This window comes from Typopeltis vanoorti, chromosome 17, assembly GCF_054136105.1.
Source record: "Typopeltis vanoorti isolate ZY-2024b chromosome 17, IOZ_Tvanoo_1.0, whole genome shotgun sequence".
NCBI classification, from domain to species: Eukaryota; Metazoa; Arthropoda; class Arachnida; order Uropygi; family Thelyphonidae; genus Typopeltis; species Typopeltis vanoorti.
This window is the reverse complement of record NC_143565.1, coordinates 7972258-7990674: the sequence shown is the minus strand read 5'-3', so window position 1 is coordinate 7990674 and position 18417 is coordinate 7972258. Positions and strand designations below refer to the sequence as shown.

General features: G+C 38.8%; 1 protein-coding gene across 1 annotated transcript in view; it reads right to left on the bottom strand.

The window, feature by feature from the left end:
• The window catches only part of LOC150097118 (dynein beta chain, ciliary-like), a 225437-nt gene that overhangs the window by 33851 nt on the left and 173169 nt on the right, over positions 1-18417 (bottom strand). Inside the window, exons 9-10 of the mRNA XM_090407588.1 lie at positions 16913-17172; positions 8672-8743 (exon numbers count right to left, since the gene is read on the bottom strand). Coding sequence (XP_090263714.1) covers positions 8672-8743; positions 16913-17172 — 332 coding nt within the window. The remainder of the gene's footprint in view (positions 1-8671; positions 8744-16912; positions 17173-18417) is intronic.

Sequence of the window (18417 nt, the reverse complement as noted above, 5' to 3'; positions counted from 1 at the left end):
GAGGGAACAAGAGGTTCAAAAATTTTGGATTTGGTTATAGCATCAGAAGAGTTGATAATAACTGAGTTGACGTCTCTCCCACCAGTTGGAGAGAGTGACCATATGGTTTTGACTTGGAAAATGAATATACATGCAGGAGTATCAAAGAGACGGGAACTTATGTGGAATTATAAGGCAGGTGATTATAATAGTCTTAGACGTCAACTTCGGGAAGTTTCATGGAGGGAGGAATTGGAAGGCCGGGATATCACCAGTGCGTGGGAAATTGTGAAAGAATATTTGTTATCAGCAATGGTAAGTTGTATACCACGAGTGAAGAAGAGGGCGCAATTTGGAGTAAAGTGGATGACAAACAATATTAAACGGGAATTGCATGCGAAAAAGAGGCTATGGAAGAGATATAAGGAGACAGGTGAAGAGATGCATGAGGAATATAAGACACAGGCCAGAAGAGTGACTCGTGTGGTAAGGAAAGCGAAACTGGAATATGAGAGGAGATTGGCCCTAAGATCCAAAGAAAATCCTAGGGAATTTTTTAGCTATGTGGCCAGTAGGAGGAGAAATGACTGTGGAAGAATGATATTGTGGGATAAAAATAGGAATAGAGTGACTGATGCAGAGGACATAGTGGAATTGTTCAATGAACACTTTATTGGAGTATTTCATCCTAGAGGAGTCAGTTTTAATGCTAGAGGGATAGGACTGGTACGAGGTCTGGAGGTACAGGAGGAGAGTGTGTTTCAGACACTGAGTACTCTGGATGTCAGTAAAGCTGTGGGACTGGATGGTATTTCGCCACGAGTTTTGAGAGAATGTGCTAGGGAATTGACAATACCTTTAACGTGGCTTTTCAATGAAAGTCTGGCTTTGGCAAAGGTGCCCAGGGAATGGAAGGAAGGTAAGATAGTGCCATTGCATAAGGGTGGTAACAGACTGGAAGTGTCTAATTATAGGCCAGTCTGTGTGTCATCAGTAGTTGTTAAGATCTTGGAGAAAGTAGTGAGGGACCGTGTACAGCATTGGGCAGATGAGGGTAATGTTATCTGTGAGAATCAACATGGATTTGTGAAAGGACGCTCTTGTTTTAGCAATATGCTAGCCTTTTATAATAAAGTTACAAGAGCATTAGATGAGGGAATGGCATATACTGCAATTTTCTTAGACTTGGCGAAGGCATTTACCAGGGTGCCACATGATAAGCTGATATTTAAGTTGCAGCACATGGGTCTGGATGTCAGATTGGTCAACTGGATTCAGGATTGGCTGTCTGATAGGTATCAGAGAGTTGTGTATGGTGGAGCAGTTTCCAGGAGGCAGAGGGTTACAAGTGGGGTCCCACAGGGCTCAGTACTAGGACCTATATTGTTTAACCTTTATATCAATGACATAGCCAGTGGATTGCAGGGGGATATTCAGTAGTTGTTAAGATTAATGCAGCAAAATGTAAGGTCTTGAGGTTTGGGAAACATCGATGGGATGCTACATACTCTATGGGAGGAGTTATACTGGAGGAAGTAGGGGAGACAAGAGATCTGGGGTTGATGATTGATAGAAACCTGAAGTTTTGGGGACATATTGCAAAGGTGGTGAAGGTAACACAGAGGATTGCTGCTATTATGAGAAGGACACTGACCTGCAGAGATAAGAGGGTTATCATTCCGTTGTATAAGTCTCTGATCAGACCACACTTGGACTATTGTTCTCAGATTTGGTCCCCAGGATTTGAAGGGGATAAATTAACTGTGGAAAGGATACAAAGACGGATGACAAAGATGGTTTCAGGACTGTACAAGGATAGTTATGAGGATCGGCTGAGAGAATGTGGACTGTAGAGTTTGGTGGATAGAAGAAGGAGAGGTGATATGATTGAGACTTTTAAACTGTTGGGAGGTGGTTACAGGGTTGACACTGGGGAGTTCTTTCGCTTGGTTGATCAGCGGGAAGGAGTGATGACAAGAGGCCATCCCTGGAAGTTACGAAAGGAAACTGTGAGCAAGAGGGTAAGGATTGGTTTCTTTCTGTGGAGGGTGGTTGAGCCGTGGAATGCATTGCCTGATGGAGTGGTGGGAGCGAGAACGGTCAGTGGGTTTAAGGAGTGGTATGATAAACTTTGTGTTTCTCAGGGGGGGGACCTCCCCTCGATGAGTCTTGACAGACTTTAGGTCTTAGAAAGGACCTCCCTCGATGAGTCTTTTGACTCCTTGGAGGCCTGAATAAGAATAATAATAATAATAATAATTATTAACATGAAGTTTGCTCAATTCCCCCATACACCTCTTCCTCACTTAACATCAGTCTCTCCTCCCCATCATCAACTGCTCTCAATCTCTTCATGATGTCACAAGAATGAAAGACCTTTATGAACTGCTTATTAAGTATCTCTACTATATCTTCCACAGCAGTTTGCCAAAAATGTGGCAGACTATTATCCTAAAATCAACTCTTATACACCTATAATACTTTTTTCTTTTTTACAATATTAGAGGGTGCCAAATTAGGACTTTAGATTTTTATCCATTAGAATTTGAATTGTTTCACTTACTCATTGTGACGTGTAAAGTGTAACATGTTATTCACTTTTCAAGATGCTGGTCTGAAATCCAGTGAAATATAACCAGTTAAAAAATTTTTTTTTATAATTTAATTTGTTTGATAACATTAAAATAAGATAAGAAATATTACCATAGTTGTCTAAACATTTCTGGCACATTATCATTCATGTTCTCCAACCTATAGCAATATCCTACTAAATTTCCTGAACAGCTCATCTTTTCCTCACACACGAACACTTTCAAAACCGTCAGGGCCAATTTTCTTCCTAGCTCACCCCTAAGATAGTAGGGATCAATGATAATACTCTCCTCAGTCTTCCCAAAATATGCTATTAGATTAGCTGATTAGTTTAGTCAATAACATGACAGCATTTGTATATACTGATGTCATTCATTATCACATCATTTTTTATATAAGAACCATTTTTTTTGTTTATGTTTTTTTTAATCCAAATCTACCCACAGAAATTTGCAAATTATTATTATTATTATTATTATTATTATTATTCAGGCCTCCATGGAGTCAAAAGACTCATCGTGGGAGGTCCTTCCTAAGAACATAAAGTCTGTCAAGACTCATCGAGGGGGAGGGCCCCCCCCCCTAAGAAACACAAATTCTATCATACCACTCTTTAAACTCATTGACCGTTCTTGCTCCCACCACTCCATCAGGCAATGCATTCCACGGTTCAACCACCCTCCACTCAAAGAAACCACTCCTTAAACTCTTGCTCATAGTTTCCTTTCGTAACTTCCAGGGATGGCCTCTTGTCATCACTCCTTCCCGCTGTTCAACCAAGCAAAAGAACTCCCCAATGTCAACCATGTAACCACCTCTCAACAGTTTAAAAGACTCAATCATATCACCTCTCCTTCTTCTATCCACCAAACTCTGCAATCCACATTCCCTCAGCCGATCCTCATAACTATCCTTGTACAGTCCTGAAACCATCTTTGTCATCCGTCTTTGTATCCTTTCCACAGTTAATTAACCCCCTTCAAATCCTGGGGACCAAATCTGAGAACAATAGTCCAAGTGTGGTCTGATCAGAGACTTATACAATGGAATGATAACTCTTATCTCTGCAGGTCAGTGTCCTTCTCATAATTGCAGCAATCCTCTGTGTTACCTTTACCACCTTTGCAATATGTCCCCTAAAATTCAGGTTTCTACTAATCATCAACCCCAGATCTCTTCAACCTTACTTTCTCCAGTATAACTCCTCCCATAGAGTATACAGCATTCCATCGATGTTTCCCAAACCTCAAGACCTTACATTTTGCTGCATTAAACTGAGACCCCCATTCATTTCCCATCTATCTAGCTTTTTCAAATCCTCTTGCAGGGCTACCACATCTGCACTATTACTAATAATCCTTCCCAGCTTCGCATCAACCACAAACAACTGAATATCCCCTTGCAATCCACTGGCAATGTCACTGATATAAAGGTTAAACAATATAGGTCCTAGTACTGAGCCATGTGGGATCCCACTTGTAACCCTCTGCCTGCTTGCAACTGCTCCACCATACACAACTCTGATACCTATCAGCCAGCCAATCCTGAATCCAGTTGACCAATGTAACATCCAGACCCATGTGCTGCAACTTAAATATCAGCTTATCATGTGGCACCCTGTCAAATGCCTTCGTCAAGTCTAAGAAAATTGCAGTATATGCCTTTCCCTCATCTAATGTTCTTGTAACTTTATTATAAAAGGCTAGGATATTGCTAAAACAAGAGCGCCCTTTCACAAATCCATGTTGACTCTCACAGATAACATTACCCTCATCTGCCCAATGCTGTATATGGTCCCTCACTGCTTTCTCCAAGATCTTAACAACTACTGATGACACACAGACTGGCCTATAATTAGACACTTCCAGTCTGTTACCACCCTTATGCAATGGCACAATCTTACCTTCCTTCCATTCCCTGGGCACCTTTGCCGAAGTCAGACTTTCATTGAAAAGCCAGGTTAAAGGCACTGTCAGTTACCTAGCACATTCTCTCAAAACTCATTGTGAAATACCATCCAGTCCCAAAGCTTTACTGACATCCAGAGTACTCAGTTTCTGAAACACACACTCCTCCTGTACCTCTAAACCTCAAACCAGCCTTATCCCTCTAGCATTAAAACTGACTCCTCTAGGATGAAATACTCCAATAAAGTGTTCATTGAACAATTCCACTATGTCCTCTGCATCAGTCACTCTATTCCCATTTTTATCCCACAATATCATTGTGGGATAAAAATGGGAATTTCCCTAGGATTTCCCTAGGAAAGTTCCCTAGGATTTTCTTTGGATCTTAGGGCCAATGTCATCTCATATTCCAGTTTCGCTTTCCTTACCACACTAGTCACTCTTCTGGCCTGTCTCTTATATTCTTCATGCATCTTCTCTTCACCTGTATCCTTATATCTCTTCCATAGCCTGTTTTTCGCATGCAATTCCTGTTTAATATTGTTTGTCATCCACTTTACTCCAAATTGTGTCCTCTTCTTTACTTGTAGTATACAACTTACCATTGCTGCTAACAAATATTCTTTCACAATTTCCACGCATTAATGATATCCCGGCCTTCCAATTCCTCCCTCCATGAAACTTCCCGAAGTTGACGTCTAAGACTATTATAATCACCTGCATTATAATTCCACATAAGTTCCCATCTCTTTGATACTCCTGCATGTCTATTCATTTTCCAAGTCAAAACCATGTGGTCACTCTCTCCAACTGGTGGGAGAAATGTCAACTTAGTTATTATCAACTCTTCTGATGCTATAACTAAATCCAAAACTCTTGAACCTCTTGTTCCCTCTGTTACATGTTGCCTAAGACATTTGTCCCTCAAGAATTCTAGAAATTCCATTCTCCTATTGATACATGCATCTACCTCTCTCCAATTTATACTATTGTAGTTAAAATCTCCCATAACAATTATTCTTCTTGCACTTGCCAAACTTAGCTGTCTAACCATCTCCTGGTCTCCATCCTCTGTGCTCCTGGGTCTGTAGCAACATGCTACTAAATATCCTGTCTTGCCTACCTCTACCTCACACCATACGCTCTCAAAATCATTTGTCTCACTTCCTTCCAAAGCCTCCACTCTTAGAGGACATAGGTCATCATTTATCATAAGCAGTACCCCACCACCACCACGCTTTCCTCTCCTATCCTGACGAAAAATGCTATACCCAGCGACTTCTATTCCTGTTGTTATATCCCCTTCTGTCAACCATGTCTCAGTGATCGCAATAATTTTTGGCCAGGCTGATGCTATCTGCATCACCAATTCCTCTCCCTTATTCCGGATATTCCAGGCATTAGTATAAAGCATATAAATGCCATTGTTTCTATACCCAGCATTATCCCTTCTAGACTCCACTGGGCCCAGTGTTTCCTGACATCGTCTCCCTTCTCCCTAGTATCCATTCCCACAAGAGGCCACCCCTGCTATCATCCTCCCTGGGACACACTGACAAGTTCAGAACAGTAATCTCTCCAGATGCCTACGTCCTTCATCATTCAAATGTAAATGGTCTCTCACATACAATTCCTCTCTTTCCTCAAATACACTCCAAGCATCCACATATACCAGTCCTCTCTTGTCACACATTCTTGCTATTATGCCATTCAATATCACCGTTCTTCTGCTCAGCTCATCATTATCATACCTAGGCAACCTGCACACTATTTTTCCTCTCTCTGTCTTCTTCCTTACAGTCTGAAATAAAAATCTCATATCTCTCGCTGCCCGACTTACATTACCACTCAAGTCATTCGTTCCTACCATCACAATCATCTCATCCACCCTTTCACCTCTCTTAATTGCCATAGCCACCCTTTCTATTGTTCCTCCTGGCAAACACTCCTCACGCATCCTATCTTGAACACCACGGATCATTGAGTCACCACATTACATTACACCTTTTACCATTCCCTCTCTCCTATTGTTTCCATTCTCTCCTGTTCTTTCATTCCCATAGGTCTCTCTCATTCCCTCTCCTCTACTGCTATTCTCTCTTCTAGCATTCCCATACCTCTCTCGCCTACTGTTTCCATTCTCTCCTCTTCTAGCACTCCCATACATCTCTTTCATTCCCTCTCTCCTACTGTTTCCATTTTCACCACTTCTAGCACTTCCATATCCCTCTCTCATTCTGTCTCTCCTACTGTTTCCATCCTCTCTTCTTCTAGCAATCCCATACCTCTCTCTCATTCTATCTCTCCTACCGTTTCCATTCTCTCCTCTTCTAGCAATCCCATACCTCTCACTCATACTCCCTAAATTCTCTCTCCCCCCCACTCTGATTCGCCTTGCATTTATCTCTTCCATTCTCCTAATCTTATCTTTCATACTTCTGCTCTCATTCACAAGACATTCCACCTCCTCTTTCAGCTCATCTGTCTCCCTTTGCAAGTCAGTCACTCTTAATCTAAATTCACTCTCCCAAACAAAACCACTCCTAAACTTTCACAGTCACTCACGCCTTCCACACTATCAACTATTATTTTCTCATTCATATATATATTTTTTTCATTCTCTCCTATCACACTACTTGTCTTCCTACATTCATTCCCCGTTCCTGGAGCAACAAAGTCGGATATTGATATTTCGAATGCACTTATTTCCTCCCACTGCCTGCATTTTGCGCGCATACGCTCTCCGCTCTCTTTCACAAGCCACATATCCAATTCCCGAGACGCATACATGCCGCAAGTACTGCATGCCACAAATCCCTTATGATATTGCTTATAATAGACTTCTTAAATGGCAGAAGACTTGGCGATACGCCACTTGCGACTGCAGCTGAATCCGCCATCATTCCTTACTGTCGAGTAGCGTAATCTTTAATAATTATTCAATTAATAAATTCCGTTAAATAAATAAGAAAAAAAAGTACAAACAATTACAAGCAAAAAAACATTTAAGTACACTAAATATAATTAAATAAAATGAAATATAACTAAATACAGTAATGAAAACTTAGCTTCGTTTTGTCTTCCACCGTTAGGCATTCGCTTCCGTCGGTAACCAAAATATATTATAGGGATAAAAATCCTATGTTGTTATAAAGCCAGTAAGTGAAACTCAAGATCGAGAACAACGATCTATGAGTTTCAATGCTGAAAAACTCATAGATCATAGTTCTCAATCTTGAGTTTCACTTACTGGCTATATAACAACATAGGATTTTTATTACTTTAATATCTATTAAGTTGCCAGAAAACTAGCCGTTTGGCTTTTCATTTTAATTACAAAATATATTATATTGCGACAGCAACCAACTTCCAAAAAACAACCACTGAAGTACACTCATATTTAGAGAAACAATTTAGCACTCAAAAACGTAGAAAAACAGGGAAAAAAACCGGAATATTCACTGATTAAAAATCACTTTTTTTTTCTGCACAGCTCAAATTCACCGCCACGTGCTACTGCGAATTATTGTACATTTAGTATTGTCAGTGAGATCAATGTTAGATAATCTGGTTGCTCTTTTCTAGAGAAGAGGAATCAGATTATCTAACACTGATCTCGCCTGCAATACTAAACATGGAACTTTTTTAAGCAACTTCAGATCTCTTATAAATAAGGTGATACTCTCTTACCATGTCATGAAAATTAGTTACTACCAACTATTCATTTGCAGAATCATTTTGTTGACATCATTAGTTGTAATGAAGTTTTTATCATTTCAAGTTGGCTTGCATAATTTTGTGCTAAATTATAGCCAAATTTAATAAAAATTCAGATACAAATTTTAATAATTATTTCAAATACAAATTTCATTAAATGCTTCAGTCATGTTAAGCTTTATTTGCACACACACACACACACACACACACACACACACACACACACACACACACACACACACACACACACACACACACACACACACACACACACACACACACACACACGCGCGCGCGCGCGCGCGCTAAAATAAAATAAAACTAATAAGTACTATATTGTTGAAAAATATACTTAATGTGTGAAACCAATTAGCATTTTTGGCATCAACACTAATTTCTACAACAAAAACTAAATAAATAAAAATTAATTTCATATAATGAAAGTGCATATTTTATTCAATTTATCAACATCTTACTTGGTGAGGAAATTTAACATATCAGTATACATCTTGTGTGTGAGCTTGACATCATCATTAGTTTCAGGTGATCTAATGAAAAAAAAAAAGAATTGATCTTCTGAAGTATTATATCTAATATTAGATCTTATAAAGCATTAATAAAATTTATGGCACTCTATTAAAATATATGAGCATTTAAATTATTTTTTCAGTAACCTTAAATTATAATTAAAATGTTTGAAATTTCTTCTAGCAAACTGTAATTATATGGGAAATGAAACAAAAACTTTAACAATTTAATTAAAATCTATCCTTTCTCAAAATGGTACACTGTACTATATTCATCATTATAATTATTATTATTACTACATGAGCAACTCCACAGAATCTGTAGAATCGTTGCGTGAGGCCCTGAACATTATGTCAAGTATGTCTTACTTCTTTGAATTCATTCACCAGCATTGCTGGCAACTTATTTCACTAATTTGCTACTCTCTAATAAAATAATCTAGGCCTCGTACCTTGCTAACTCTTGCTCAATTCCCAGAGATGATTCATAGTTCTTAGATTTTCCAAGGCATTCGATTACCATAACATTTAGTTACCTGATTACATAAATTTAGTTACCATGACAAGCTGGTAACTAAATTAAAACAGTTGAGATTGGATAACAGACTAGTGAGTTGGATAAGTGAATGACTATTAGATAGATATCCTAGATGAGTCTTTGACTCCATGAGGTCTTGTTTAATAATAGATATCAGCAGGTTATGTGTAGGAGAGAGTGATATCCCAAGCTTAGTGCTACAGGGATTTTGTTTTATTTATTTTATTGATTAACTTGTGATATTACAACAGGTTTATCTGGTGATATGCAGCTCGTTTTGGGTGATGCAAATTTGGGAAGAGAGCATATCTTGTGGCTTTTCAGGAGGATCTCAATAGACTATGTGAGTAGGCTAGTGTGTGGAGCTATCAGTTTAATGTTGCAAAATGCAAGTTCTTGAAATCTGGCAGGCAAGGTTGAGATGCAGAGTTATACAATTAATGAGAACTTTTGAAGAGGTGAAAGAGATGAGAGTTCTGGGAGTGATGATGGACAGAGAATCAAAGTTTAGGGGTAACATTGTGAAAACTAAGAACATCACAATGGTTTATAGCAATGATAAGGGAAACCTTGACATAGAAGCAAAGAGGTTATGGTTTCCTTGTATAAGGCCTTGATCTGGTCACATTATGGACTACTTTATGCAGATTTGGTTATCTGGTTTTCAAGGAGATGACAATATTGGAGAGAGGTTCCACAGAAGGTTCGCTAAGTTGTTGTGAGGTCTATAGAATGCAAGACATGAGAACATGAGATTGAGGGAATGAAATTTGCAAAGCCTTGTGAACAGCAGTGGGGGAGGGATATGATTGAGATACGTAAGTTGGTAAGGGACTGTTACCAGATTAATGTGGAAGGGATTTTTCATAGAATAGCAGGTAGAGAGAGGCAGGGAGAGAGAGAGAGAGAGAGAGAGAGAGAGAGAGAGAGAGAGACAAGGAGAGAATAAGAGGCCAACTCTGGAAGCTGTATAAGTAGAGTGTGAACAAGGGAGTAAGGAGCAGGTTCTTTGCATTGATTGCCTGAAAGTGTGCGAGTGCAGAAATTGTGAATGGGTTTAAGGCACAGTTTGATGACCTTATTTAATGAGAGTGTTGACACCTCCCACAATGAGTCTTTTGACTTCATGGAGACATGATAATAATAATAATAATAATAATAATAATAACAATACTTATAAGCATTACTTCCAGAATCCACTCTTCTTATACCCAACCTGAATCCCCCTATTTCTCTCTGCATATTACATTACTCTCCTCTCCAATCACAAACACTTCAGTCTCTCCCCTTCCACATCACCTCTAACTTCCTCCAGGTCGCTTGTTCACATCATTCATTACACTCTCCTGTAGTAACCGACTTGTTGATTCACACCAAATTCAAATACAACTGCTGCAATTCTCCTGCAATGCTTATTATTATTACACCCTCCATGGAGTCGATAGACTCATCGTGGGAGGTTCATTCAACTGACAATATATTTATCATATAGAATCTTAAAGTCCTTAAAATGCCTTGCATTAATAACACATTCTGGTAATGCATCCCATTCACTGACAGTTCTCCATGTAAAAAATATACTCCTCACACCCTTCTTCACCACACTTTTACATAACTTCCAGGAATGACCTCTGGTCTTCCCCTCTCATCTTCTGCTCTTTTTATAATCCCCTCCGGATTAATCTGATAAAATCCTCTCACTAACTTAAACGTCTCTATCATATCACCTTTCATCCTCCTATCCACAAAACTCTGCAATCCACATCTCTTCAACCTCTCTCCATAGCCAGCATTCCAAACTCCTGTTATTGTCTTTGTCTTAGTCACTCGTTTCTGGACCTCTCCGATGTCTCCACAATACATTGAAAACCAGGTGACCAGATCTGAGCACAATAGTCCAAGTGTGGTCTGACCAGTGCCTTATACAGTGGCACAACCACTTCCTTATCCTTGCATGTTAGAGTACTTCTTATCATAGCAGCACTAAGATGTGCAATCTTTGCAACACTAGCAATATGCCCTCTAAACTTCAGTCTTCTGTCAACCATCACTCCCAAATTTCTAATCTTATCCACTTCCTGCAGTACGACACCATCGATATATAGTACACAGCCTTATATATCTGCACTCCAAAATGCAACACCTTGCACTTATTGATATTAAAACTGCATGCACCATCAACTTCTGCACTTTGCAAACACAATTCCTCTGCAATCATTAACAGCATTCCCCTTCTTCTTTTCACATCTCTATCCTTCCGGAAAATTATATATCCTTCTAATTCTATCCCTGACATCACATCCTCCTCAAACAACAAGTTTCACTTATTCCTATTACTTTTGGGCATGCCGTTTCAATCAATGCCAGAAACTTAGCTCTCTTGTTTTGAATACACCTTACATTTGTGTATAAACATAAATCACTGTGTGTTTGAGGCCATCCTACCAGCACCAACATTCTCTATTCTAGCTGCTATACTACACCTCTCTCTTCAGTTTGACCACTCCTGTTACTCTGATCCTGACCATGATTTAAATTCTTACCTGTCTCATCCTCACCTCTATGCATTCCGTCACCTTGTGCTGCCACAACCACATCTTCAACTTCATATCCATCTTCCTCCTACTGTACAATCTGTTGATTTGTGCTATCCTGTTTCACAGGTAGACTCTGATCATTTGCTACATTAACTTCTTGACTCTGTGCCTTCTCAGAAAACAATAGCCTTTCTAAATGCCTAACACCAAACCCATTGAAATGTATAAAAAGAACGCAGATGGTTAAGAAAATAACTATTTATTAACTTAAAAGCTAATATTTTGCTGGTATTATATCCAGCATCTTCAGAGCACACAACACAAAGTTTGTTACAAGGGCAAGACAACCACAATCCGGTGTAACAGTGGGGACAGTATAAGTGATTGCAGCATGCAACACAAGACTAAAGTCCTAATATGGCACCATCTAGGTTAAAAAAAAAAAAAAATTCAAAGTTTTGAAATAGTAGTCCAAATGACAAAAAATAAAAGTAATAAATATTAATTTGGTCTTAGGATGACTGTCTCCCAAATCTTTGGTAGATTTATACAGCCATACTTGTTAAGGTTTGGAGTATGTTTCAAGGCTTCTGTTGATTCCAGGAACAACCTCTCTGACTTGTAGAAGCTTCTGTGCATTACTTTTGTTTCTTTCCAATTGATCCTGTGTGCAGGGGTATCCAAAGCATGGTCTGCCAGACCCGACTTACCATAGCGAAAGTGTCAGATATATTTTTTGTGTTCACTGAGGCGAATGGCCACATTTCTTCCTGTCTGTCCGTAGTAGGCTTGATGGCAAGAACAGGGCACCTAATAGACACCTGGATGTGATAAAGGAGTGCCTTAGGTGAACGGATGAGAGTTGCTAATTTTATATAAGGTTTAAATACTGTGCATAATTGGTGTTTGTTAAGCACCCTAGATATCTTTTCAGATGTGCCTTTAATGTATGGGATGGTGATGGTTTTGTTGTAGTCTTCTGTAGTAGATAGAGGGGATTTATGGGTAGCATTTATTATGTTATCTATTTTACGGGGATTATAACCATTGTTTAAGAAGGTTTGACGTAGGTGAGAAAGTTCAGCAGCGAGAGCAATGTCATTGGAACAGATTGCTCTAGCTCTATGGGTTAGTTTGCTCTAGCTCTATGGTGAGTTTTGATATCACCTCATTATTCACTAATGTACCACTGATTGAAACACTTAACTTACTAAATTCACAATTTCCCCCAGATATATTCCAGCTATTTAAATTCACAGTATAGGCAGGTTATTTTACATGGAAAGGGAAAATATACAAACAGTTAGATGGGACAGCTATGGGTTCACCTCTTTCTCCCCCTTAGCCAACTTCTACATAGAACATCTGGAAAAATTAGCTATCAACACAGCCACTCTCAAACCTGGTCTCTGGCTACGCTATGTTGACGATGTGTTTGCCATTTGGCCACATGGCCCAGACACATTGAATACATTTTTAGTGCATCTAAATAGCCAGCATCCTAAAATCCACTTTACAATGGAACTAGAAGCCAATGACTGCCTGCCTTTCTTGGATACACTGATCACACGTCTTCCAGAAGGTTCCTTATCATTTTCTGTTTACAGAAAACCCACACATACAGGGAGATACTTACACAAACAATCACACCATCACCCTTCTCAACAATATGGTATCTTAAAAACACTAACCCATAGAGCTAGAGCAATCTGTTACAATGACATTGCTCTCACTGCTGAACTTTCTCACCTACGTCAAACCTTTTTAAACAATGGTTATAATCCCCGTAAAATAGATAACATACTAAATGCTACCCATAAATCCCCTCTATCTACCACAGAAGACTACAACAAAACCATCACCATCCCATACATTAAAGGCACATCTGAAAAGATATCTAGGGTGCTTATCAAACACCAATTACACACAGTATTTAAACCTTACATAAAATTAGCAACTCTCATCCGTTCACCTAAGGACAAATGCACTCTTTTATCACATCCAGGTGTCTATGAAGTGCCCTGTTCTTGCCATCAAGCCTACTACGGACAGACAGGAAGAAATGTGGACATCTGCCTCAGAGAACATAAAAAATATATCCGACACTTTTGCTATGGTAAGTCGGGACTGGCAGACCATGCTTTGGATACCCCTGAACACAGGATCAATTAGAAAGAAACAAAAGTAATGCACAGAAGCTTCTACAAGTCAGAGAGGTTGTTCCTGGAATCAACAGAAGCCTTGAAACATACTCCAAACCTTAACAAGTATCACTGTATAAATCTACCAAAGATTTGGGAGATAGTCATCCTAAGACCAAATTAATATTTATTACTTTTATTTTTTATCATTTGGACTACTATTTCAAAACTTTGAATTTTTTTTTTTTTTTAACCTAGATGGCGCCATATTAGGACTTTAGTCTTGTGTTGCACGCTGCAATCACTTATACTGTCCCCACTGTTACACCAGATTGTGGTTGTCTTGCCCTTGTAACAAACTTTGTGTTGTGTGCTCTGAAGATGCTGAATATAATACCAGCGAAATATTAGCTTTTAAGTTAATAAATAGTTATTTTCTTAACCATCTGTGTTCTTTTTATACCGTGAAACCTATTACAACATGTCTGACGAACACATAAGCCTATCCACGTGCATTGAAATGTAATCTATCAGCTTTATACCATTTGAACTTCCCTTCATATTCACTCCACAGATTTACAAATTGAATCCTTTTTGCCTCACACATCTCAGCCAACTTACTATTTATTATCTCTGCTCTCCTTCTCAATTCACTGTTATCATATCTGGGAAACACATCTATGATTTTCCCAACACTATTCTTTTTACCTGCTGCAACAACTTAAGTTTCTATCAACATTCTTCTTCTCCCCAACTAAGTCATTTGTGTTCACAACTACCACTAATTTTGACATCCGGTATTTCCTTTTCTGCAATGCATCAGTTATTGTTCCACCAGGAATACATGTTTTGTGCACTTTATTAGTAATTACACCTCTAATGATCAGGTCCCCATACACTGATATATGACTATCCTTTGCTTCTTTCTTTATAACATGAACTTCCTCCTTCTCCTTATCATCTCTCCTTTAGCTGTTTACTATCCTCTTCCAGATGTTTCATTTCACTTTTCATTTTCATTAACTCCTGCCAAAGCTCTTCTACTATGGTCCTGATGTTTGCTCCCATTTCTAATCACTCTAAACTATCCAAACACTTTTCACATACATTAACACTTTCCTTCTTCTTGTTTAACCAAACAATTTTTCACAATTTTCAGGGCGTACACATAGCAGTTTTTGCAATGCATCCACTGCAAAAAATCCAAGGCAAAGCCAGACTTTCATACAGAAGTCTTCCATGCCACTGACATACGTTTCTTTATGGACACCATCTTTAGAAGCTGAAGGTACAACAAACAAGTAGCAAAACACAATATAAACAACAAAAGGATTTCAACAACACTGAAGGATACATATCCAAACTGAAAAAATGCAGCACAATTTGCGACAAAAAGTCACTATACACTATTTAAAATACTTTTTTTTATCATAGCTCAAAACTACCACTATGCTCACTTGCAACACTAGTGCCATTTTCCTTATTCAGCTGCATATCTGTTACACTCACTGCATCCACAGTGGTATCCCTTGTGTCTGCAAAACTTCTTTTTTCCTCTCTGTGTTACTCAGTGTATTTTTAAGATATGATAACCCTGGTAATAGGGTTTTTTCTCCCAGAAACTCAGGTTTTTCATCCAGGGTACAGACAAATCAGCCTTCAGAACAAACACAATTTACAGACAAAATATGCTGTTGTTGGTGATGATGGCGATAGATGCCATTGATGGAAGTAGTGTTGTAGTTGGAGAATTGGATAGTGGTGGAGAGGGTAAGATGTATTTAGCAACGTAGAGTAGTGTGCACTCCCAAGTAAGTCCTTGGACTCCATGGAAGTGTCATGTAATAATAATAAATAATAATATTAATTATTAATTCCACCCAACCTACCTGCATCTACATCTCCCCAGGTATAAAGAGACAAAAGCATTTATTGGATTCACAGAATTCAACAACATATAATTCTGGAAATGTCCTTAAATAGATAAGACAAAGTTGTATCAGACACTCAAAATGAAAACAGTGTCATGTAGACATCATCAATCAATTATTTTAAGGTGGCTAGGGTTTTCTTAGGATAATCAACTGTCCCTAAGAGAACAAAAAAAAAATTAGCCTGAATTGTGAAAAATTCACTTAACTACATCGCACTCACTCACATCCAAACGCAACATAATATTATAACATACATGCATTTTTAGGGAGGGGGGGGAAGCTTTACACTTGACCATATAAAAGTAATTCCTTTATGAAAACGTGTTTATAATAATGAAGACTTCTTCTTCTTCAACTTACTGAACCACTAACGTTCTTTGTTGCACGTATCATCTTCCTCCATTCCTGTCTGTCTTGAACTCTTTCATTCTGGTCATAGATTCCCATCTCAGTTAAGTCTTTTTGGCTTTTATCCTTCCAGCACATATGTGATCTAACTCTAAGTTGCTTTCCATCAGGCTTCATCTTTAATGCTTGCTTAGCCATCCTTTCCTCACCCATTCTTTCCACATGACCAAGCCACTCAATTTGAAAGCTCTGATTTCATCAACTAGAACTGTGGATCTATAGAGTTCATATAGTTCTGGATTATGTCTTCTTCTCCATTCACCTGTTGTGTTATCTCTTACAGGTCCATAGACTTTTCTGAGGATTTTATTTTCAAAGATCTGCAATGCTTTTGCATCTTGGTCTATTATGCTCCAAGTTTCTGCTACACATAAAACACTAGGTCTAATGAATGCCTTGTATAATAATGAAGACTAAATTTTAATTGCTAAAGTTAAATCAGAAGTGCAAGTGTATGTAATGTTGTGGAAATGTCATTTTTTTTTTCTTTTAAGAAATAATATTCTGAGGAAATTCAAATTGACTTTTAATATCTCAATAAAAAAGAAACTTTCCAACTGTATTTATTCTTCCACAGGATGGATGGATATCTCTTGCTTTAAATTATTCAGAATTAAATAATGTATACTTACACATAAACCTCCAGTGTATTAATAGATATGGTAATCCTCTCTTTAAGATGGCTTATCCACTGAAGAGCACCTGAAACAGGAGGAACACATCTATACACGGCACCTTTTCCTGTAATATTCCAAGAAGCCTCATGTTGAGCAAGGAGATTCTTTGTAAGATTCAATTCAGCAACCACCTTGGATATTATGTATGAATGGCATGTTACAAATTTTGCTTTCACAACAGGACGATGTAGCTGGATATCAAACCTTTTTGCAAGCTTTAAAAAACATAATAAAATAAATTACATGCTGCACGCACGCATGCACGCACGCACACACACACACACACACACACACACACACACACACACACACACACACACACACACACACACACACACACACACACACACACACACACACACACACACACACACACACACACACACACACACACACACACACACACACACACACACACACACACACACACACACACACACACACACACACACACACACACACAAAGCTACATAGCCATGCATAGAAAGTGAGAGAAATACCCATTATTTAATTACTATTCTGAAATTTTAAACTATTATTTGATTACTGCAATTTTGGGAATTAATCTACCTCCCAGCATAATATTATTTTTGAATAACTTTACAGTATTACATTCAATCTAACCTGTCCCCCCCCCACTCTTCCCACATGCAGTGAGAGTGATAACCTCAATGACATACCAATCTCACTGTAGGGGCTCGGACCCTCTACCATTCAAGGGTATAGCAGTAAAACGGTTCTGCAGGCCTGCCACTGGTTAGTACATGGGACCACATGAGGTAGTAACAAACCTGGAGGCTTCCTGATCAGCTAGTGACAAATCCTGCAATCATGTATGGACAAGAGACTGACTCTCCTCTATGTGGGCAGTATGTTTGTGAGTCTGTCACCTCTCACTGCATGCCCCACTTCTTTTTTTTTTTTATCTCTTCCTCACCAAACACAATGAACCACAACCAAAAGAAATGCATTAAATAAATTTCGTGTGATGATACTGCGTTCCCCCTTTTTACGGGAGGAACGCAGTATCATCTAGTCCTGCCAAATTTTATCCGGTCTCCGGAACCGGCATAGGCTGATGAATCAGACCTATGGCTGGGTCAGTATTGCTGACTGTAATCCGTGTGTCCTCAGACCGGTTTGTCTGCTTGCAGGATGAAAAACACCAGATAAACTGGCGGAATAAACCCTGCTGTCCACGCCGAAGACCGGCTAACTTGGCTATGGCTGAGGAAGATCCTTAAGCTCCTCACGTCATTGACGGGAATCAAACCTAGGATACTCCTTCCCCAGGCATATGGTTATGAAGCGCAAAGCCACTAGGCTAACCGCGCAGACAAGAAATGCATTTCTACTGCAGATCTCAAAAATTCTCCCACACAAAGTAGTAAAAAAAAAAAAAAAAACCTAGAAAACATCAAGAATCCAACCAAAAAAAATCATAAAAGACAACAGAAATC